At 33.7% G+C, this 7,821-nt stretch overlaps 1 protein-coding gene across 1 annotated transcript in view; it reads right to left on the reverse strand.

Annotated features, from left to right (window-relative positions):
* Positions 1-3,120: 3,120 nt before the first annotated feature.
* The window catches only part of LOC111703824 (uncharacterized), a 9,292-nt gene continuing 4,591 nt past the window's right edge, over positions 3,121-7,821 (reverse strand). Inside the window, exons 9-12 of the mRNA XM_023475888.1 lie at positions 7,635-7,753; positions 4,798-4,903; positions 3,915-3,997; positions 3,121-3,517 (exon numbers count right to left, since the gene is read on the reverse strand). Of these exons, the coding sequence (XP_023331656.1) occupies positions 3,410-3,517; positions 3,915-3,997; positions 4,798-4,903; positions 7,635-7,753 (416 nt within the window). The 3' untranslated portion in view covers positions 3,121-3,409. The remainder of the gene's footprint in view (positions 3,518-3,914; positions 3,998-4,797; positions 4,904-7,634; positions 7,754-7,821) is intronic.

The following is a 7,821-nucleotide window of genomic DNA, read 5'->3' on the forward strand; positions in this document are numbered from 1 at the left end:
AAGACGACTTAATAAAACTTTCAAGAGACCATAATTTTCTTAAATCATTAGAGAAGACGACAGTTGTTACAATCTTTATTAGACCAAACAAAGTGCGTAAAATTTGTGCAAATTTTCTTATGAAGCATCTTTATATAGAGCGTCTTTGGATTTAACTTAGGTTTAGCCAAGAAATATATCGTGCTATTTGACAGAATTTTTTTTTATATAAATCACGGTTTTTTTACACCTTTAGTCAGTTCTAGCTGGGAGTCGCAAAAGTAAATTCGATTTTTCAAACTCAGCACCATACTATGTAAAAACGTTTTGACAATTTAGAAATGACCTAAAAAATCCTCTATTGACAAGTTTATAGGCAAATGTGTAAGGTAAAAATCCAAAATAATAACAGTTTTCTGTGCAATTTTCTCCCTGCTTTTCCTTCTTCTCTTGCTTGCCCAAATAATGCAACCTATAAAAAATGCTAAGATTGCACTGTAAAAACGGCCGAAATATTTAAGTTTTAGTAAACTAGTTTTGCAACGCTTGAAATCCCACTTTTTGTTACATTGTTGTTAGGCCCATTAAAGTAATACAGACTAAAATAATTCACCGAAAAGTTTGTACCTCCATGGTCATGGCAGATCTTGGAGTTTTTTTTTCACTGCAACTGAGGACATTTTTTTTATGAAAAATAATTTTTTCATAGGTTGCATCATTTGGCCAAACAAGCGAAGTTAGGAAGATAATTTCAATAAAAACGGTTTTTATATCGGATTTTTTGGCCAATATCTTACATATTTCCCTCTAAGCTTCTCAATTAAAACATTTCTGAAATTGTCAAAAAAATTTAAATATTATGGTGCTGAATTGGAAAAAACATCTACTTTAGCGACTCCCAGCTAGAGCTGACTAAAGGTATAAATACAGGGGCGGATACAAGGGGGGGGGGGGCTTCAGGACCTCCGCACCCCCCTGAAATTTCAGAATAGCTCCTCAATAGCCCTTAAGGAAAAGATAACCTCGTGCAAAACAGGAAAAATATCTATCTTAAAATTTTTTCTCGCCTTTTCACTCCTTTTGTTCCTAAATCTGGATTTTTTTTGTTCTGAAATAAATCTCGCACCCCCCTCACTTCAATCCTGTATCCGCCCCGAATGTAAAAACAACGTGATTTTTCATCTTTTTCTGAATGTTTAATCATCAAAAAACTAAAATAATTACTAAAACTAAAAGTATTGTTAAAAAACTGCCCCTGCTGTGTTTGAGTACATTCTTCTAAACCTATCTGTAATTTCTATGATTTCAGTTTGATTCATAAAAATACACTTTGCTAAATTAAATACTAGAATGGATTGTTTGAATATATATCCTTCCAGGCTTCCACATAAAAATTAATTATTTTAGAATTTACGTCCTTTCAAACTTTATAATTTAATTTTTTAGTTCAATTGAAATATTTTTTGATCAAATGTTCTAAAACTTGGTCATTTAGACTAAACATGATTTACTCCACTCCTTTAGTTTTAGTCCAATTAAACATTTAGTTAGACTAAGCATGAAACCAGTCAATACTAGATGGGGATTTAAAACAAAATAATTCTTCACATTTTTATAATCTTGTAATCTTAAAATCTAATAAACTTTAGAATGGTGGATCCTCTCTTTTTCTTAATATCGAGACTAACCTAATCTTGTACTTGTATTCTGAATAGTGTATAAAATTCAACCAATCAGAGTCGCGAATAAAGCCTAAAAATTTTAAATTTTGCGCGCCATTAAGATTATATACAGAAACGGGAGGAACTCTCTAAATAAAAAAAACAGTTTTTGATTTTTTCTCTACTATATCCCAGAAAGAATGGTTTAAGAAGAAAATCAAAAGTGTGTCTATTGGATACTCAGTTGGGTTTAAGGAATTACGGCTCGAGCCGCAGTTTTTAAATCGTAGACTCAGGTGCAGTGTTTTGATAAATTTATCAAATGTTTTGTTCATCTGCACCACGGTCGGGCACTTAAACATGTAAAAACTCTTAAAAATATTGGGAAAATTACTTAAAATTATAATAGCATCCTCAGCCTCAGCCATTTAAGGCACACCGATTCAGACTGCTATGCAAAGGCGTATACAACAGGCCCCCCCCCCTCCTAGGAGCTCCTAGGGGGGGGGGGGCAGAATTTGAACTGTAAATTCAAAACATTCATGGCTTCTTGGATATCAGGCATAAGTATATGATGCTTTAAAGGTTCACATATAGTCCAATTATCTTGCAAGTACTACTTTATCCCACCTTGAAACAAAAATAGCAGAAAAACATTGTTTCTAAAACATCGACATTTATCATACTTTTATGTTGGTAATAATTAGTATTTAAACTAGAGATAGTAAAAGACATTTTTTAAATGAAAAACTCAACTTAAACTTAAATTCTATGAGATGAAAAATGACACAGGTCCAGGAAGTAATTATGACTTGTAAAAGTTTCTGTTGTAAAAAAAGTAGGAGTACAAACAATTGTAATCTTTATAATACAGCTCTTCGTTCATTATTTATATGTTTGCTATGGATGGCCAAATGTCTGAATCAAATGGGCTTAATTTTAGTGAGGAAACTCCTTGGGTACCCTTGGGGATGACGTAAGCTAAATAAATTATAATTTTTTGTTCTAATTCGATTTATAAATTCAACAGGCAACGCCGGTCACTTCAGCTAGTTTGTAATAAAAAGAAATATTATACAAAACGGCGGTGCAATGAATAAAGTAAATAAAATCCAAATTTTAAAAAATGGTCTTTTACTACCTCTAGTCCAAATTCAAGTCTTTGTGCCTTGGCATTTTTAAAATAATTGTTTTACTTTGCTATCCCTGATAGCGCCCATCCGATAAGGATGAATATATATGCATTCTAGATAGATTTTTCATTCGGACTTCTGTCATGGTGGCTCTGGTTCACGTATACAATCTTCTTAGTGCATTGAATGAACAGCAGACTAATTTTTTTTTATGTTCTTCACTCTTCAGTTTAAGATTTGAAAAGTGTGAAAGCTCTGAGTTCTAGGGGGGCACTTCCCCCCTTCCCCCCCCTGTATATGCCCTTGCTCCTATGAAAAGTTGCATCAATTTTCAAGAAATTGTCGACTTTAAAGTTAAATGAGTTGAATTTTATTGGGAAACCTCCAAGCAAAGCCGGGTTTCCAAGCTAGCAGTTAGTATTTCATAATAAACTAATGATATATTAATACAAAACATTTTAAACACAAGGCACAATGATTACGATTGCACAGAGTACCTAAAACGATTAAAATCATTAAAATACAGTAACAAGAGAAAATACAGTAACAAGAGAAAATACAGTAACAAGAGAAAAGGCAAATTAATTTGCGCAAAGAAAATAAAGACGAAAAAGCTTCATATCAATCCTTTAGAAATTAAGGCAGTGAGCAGGATGCAAATTGTTTATAACTAATCGCGAAACCAAACGATTTCTCAGCAACTGGTGTTGTTGTTGTTTCGGTTCCATCAAAATAAACCCCGATCTAGATAATTAGTTTCAGTTAGTTTAAAATAGCAACACAATATTATTTACGAGAAATTAAGGCAAAACTAAATAAAGAGTAAATACAGTGAAACCCTCAATAACGAATACATCAAAAGAATTCATCAAATGTCGTATTCTTCGCTTTAGCTGATAATGGAATGTTGCAGATATTCAGTTTTTTAATTAAATGATTATATGGAACTCTTTAAAACTGTTCCCGCATATTCATGGCTATTTATTTATTTTCGCAAATACTGAAATTTACGTAATATAAAACTCATTGAAAAATTGTCTAGGCGACATTTGATAAATACTTCCGATGTATTCGTTATTAAGGGTTTCACTGTATAAAAACAAATAATGAAAAAAGTTTGAAAGGTTGCCTAATTTGATACCTGAAAGGGATAACGAACGGTGTAAAGAGTTCTTGTAGTAGTTTTTGGTACTGTGTAGGTTAAAAGTCCACCACAAAACCTGTCTAAAATATCTACAATAAAACCTGATTTTCAAATTAGCAAAGATCTCAAGTTCGAATTTTCAACATCTACTTTTTTCAATACAGATGGAGCTTTATATATGTCCCTCTAATTTTAAATTTGAAAATTAATTTTAATACAAGACGACTTCCGAAGGTGTGTGGGAATCTGAAAGATGGAACCTTGTCGTGCGATGACGAGCTGGGAACTTTTGATGGATGGAACTAATCTTAATCGATTCAAATTCTAACCCATCCCAGGGCACAGTGATTCAAAGGTTGCAAGCTCTCAAAGAAAAAATTATGAAAATCTTGCTAGTTACTAAATAAAACTTTAGTTTGAAATCAAATTCTACAAAAAAGTATAAAAGTGTGAGATCAAATCAAAGTTAATTCAGTCTTGAAAAGTGATGCAACTTTTTTTATGGGATCTATGTGAGGTAGGTTAACCGAATCTCTTATTTATGAAGAAGCTAAGGTTAATTTGCATGTCAGCTGACATATATTTCAAGGAGGCTTGCTCATGAATAGCAATATGAAGGTTTTTCATTTGATATACTGTAAAATGTTCTTCCTCTTGAAAAGCTCTGATTTTGACGAACAAATCTGCTTGCACTACTTTTGTATCATACATAATCTTTTTAAAAGCTCTATCAAACTCATCAAACTAAACTTTTAAATTCAGTAGTTTCTCAATTATTAGTACTAAGTTCCAACCTCATGAATATAAATATACACGTATAACATAATCTTTTTTATTATGAAATTAAAAAGGTTTTAAGCTTAATAATTTAAAAGTTTACCATAGTTAATACCCTCTTGAAGAGTAGAGCCTCCCGCGCGTGGTATGATAACGTAATCTGTTACGCACTCCCCACCAATTTTCCCCTCATTCACAACATCAGAAACCTAAAACAGTTGTGGTTCTGAAACATGTTCTCGCCCTTGAAACCGACCATTTCGGAGTAATGGGTGGTTTCAGATCTGTCTGATAGAAACCACTCATTTCGCGGGAAATGGACGGTTTCTACCTTATAGAAACCGCCCATTTCCGAAATTGATAGTTTTCTGCCTTACAGAAACCTCTCACTTCATGAAACCCCCAATGGTATCCCCCGAGCCCCCCCCCCCGTGCAGAGTACCATGTATGTGTAATTTGTAAGTAACTACAACTAAAATTTTAGATTGCTTTAAATAAAGTCCTAAAAAGCTTGCTATAAATATATTATGAGTTAAACTAGATTGGGGCATATACATTTAAAGCAAAATTGCCGTTCATATGAACTTTTCTGAGTTGGTTTAGTTGTGACTCGAAGCAGGCTCCATTTAGAGATAAACGGGCTCTGGCGCAATCTCTCATGTGGCTAACACACTTTCTGATTTCTGCAGGCTGTTGCAAGGAAACATGCAAACTCTTCCACAATCATTTTAAGCTCTTCAACAGGAGCAGGTTGAGCAATGTGAACCTTTGCATAGCTTCACCCCAAAACCAGTAATCCAGAGCCCAAAATTTAAAAGAGTATCGTTGAACGAAACTCCCGGGTTTCCTTTTTGGGGTCTTATTATTTGTGTAGATTTTGATTTAAGAGATTCAAAAAAAAAATGGTAAAATATGAAGAAACTAAATAAAATAATATTTCAAAGCAAAAATATCGATATCCACAAAACTGCCTAACCAAATTCTTGAAACCCGGATTCTAAAACTGGTTTTCATAACGATACCCTGTCTTAAGTTTTGGGCTCAGGGGAGAGAGATCAGGACGTCTTGATGGTTAAGGGTGATCCATAAACCCACTGATCACTCGGTTATTCAACTTTTTTTCGGCCAATCCCTGACAATGAAAATCACACTTGATAAAAAATTCAGGACTGCATGATTTTCCTAAATCATATCATATTTAGCAAAAGAGGCCCACATATTTTCATTGGCTATCCCCAGAATTTCATTGGAGACACCAAGCTTTTCAAAGGAGACCCCAAAAATTACAATGATACCCACAGATTTTCATTGTAAATCCCAAAATTTTCGTTTTGAATCCCAAAACTTCATTAAAGACCCCTGCGGGTCTCCACTGAAAATCATGAGGACTCCAACGAAAATATGGGGTCTACAATGTAAATCTGGGGGTCTCCAATGAAACTATGGGATATATCCAACAAAAATCTGGGGTCTCCAATGAAAACCTTGGGGTCGCCAATGAAAATCTTTGGGTCTCCAAGAAAAGTCTGGGGTCTATAAGGCATAAGACGCTCACCTTGGGAAATGGGCAGTTTCTATAGAGCAAAAACCGTCCATTTCCTGAAATTGGCGGTTTCTATAAGGCAGAAACCGCCTATTACCTGAAATGCTGTTCAGAATCGTATTTTTTTCTCGCAAAAATAATAAACAACCTTTTTTTCGCGATATTCGAACCTTATTTTACCACCATTTTTGATAAGATTTTGAATTTTCGTTAAAACTTTTTTTAAACTCTATCCTTGTGGGGCTGTTTTTGTCAAATGTAGGTGGGGATGTTTTCCACCTCCCCCCCCTATAATTTTGCGCTTAGAGTTGAGATAGGGGAGTGTGATACATGTCTATAGCCCAACTTTTCAAGGCCTGCTTATTAAAAAAATTAGACTTCTAACTTTAATGGTTAGGGTGCAATTGGGAGGATTTTTTAAAAGTTCAGAAAGTACGTCGGAAATTTTTTCAAAAATAAATATTTTTACAAATATTAACATGTGAAACATATATATATTACATTCATTTTTCAAGGACTTTTAAAATATTTAAATTTAAGCTTATTAATGAAAAAGTTGTTAAGCATTTATGATCTTTTTTAAATTACCGACCTGCCGTTTGACTGTTCTCTATCCTATCATATGCATAAAAACTATGATGTTAAAAAACGAAGGGGGCGGGGGGTGTTAAGAACTGTTTAATAGAATACTATATTACATCATTACCCACATAGAATGAGACCTAAGAGATGACAGTCAGAATTTTTTGGGTCTTTGTCTATTAATTGAAGGTTCCCTGCAGCTTTAAACTTATTTTTTCTTTGCCAAATCATCAAATATACCTCACGAACTATATTTAAGACAGAAATCCAACTTAAATCTTCAGATCTTCATAGTTAAAGATTTTCAGGTTTTCATTAAAGTCTCCCTGAATGTTCAAGGTTCAACACTAAATATGATAGCCTTACTGAAAATAGAAATGCAGAAAATCACAAATTTTTATCAAATTTCATACATACGATTTTGAAACTAATATACCCCGAAGGGATGAGACTGTAAAGACGACCTAAAAATATGACTAATGCAAGGGATTACATAAGCCTTTTTCTTTGAGTGTAGACTTTCAATGGCGTATTTATTGATTTAAAAACAAAAAAGCAAGTTTACAGTTGCAAGGAATCATGAATACATGGAAACAGACAGTATAATAGTCCGTAAAGTCTCATCCTATTTATTAAACGAAATTTCGCGAAAATGAGGTCTAAAATTTCGTCGAAAGATCATAGAAATTCGAGAAATTTTTGTAGAAAATAATAATTATGAGGCCACGAAACCGCACCTTTTCCTGTACCTGGTTCTTGTAGTTAAAAAGGACAAATAAAAAAGAAAAAATTTAATTGAGTGGTGTGTTTTTTACCTCAAATTTAGAAGATGAGTAAGCAATAGAACAGTATCCTTCTTCTGTTCTGATACAGTTAGTGTACTGTTGGTTGGCAAGATGTACTCCACCGAGGTAGTTGTAACTGTATACAGTTCCTAGACAGATCCGTAATGCTCAGTGGCCATAGCTAGGGGGTGTTATTGTATTAATACCCCCCCCCCCC

Source organism: Eurytemora carolleeae, unplaced genomic scaffold, assembly GCF_000591075.1.
Source record: "Eurytemora carolleeae unplaced genomic scaffold, Eaff_2.0 scaffold574, whole genome shotgun sequence".
In the NCBI taxonomy this organism is placed as follows: domain Eukaryota; kingdom Metazoa; phylum Arthropoda; class Copepoda; order Calanoida; family Temoridae; genus Eurytemora; species Eurytemora carolleeae.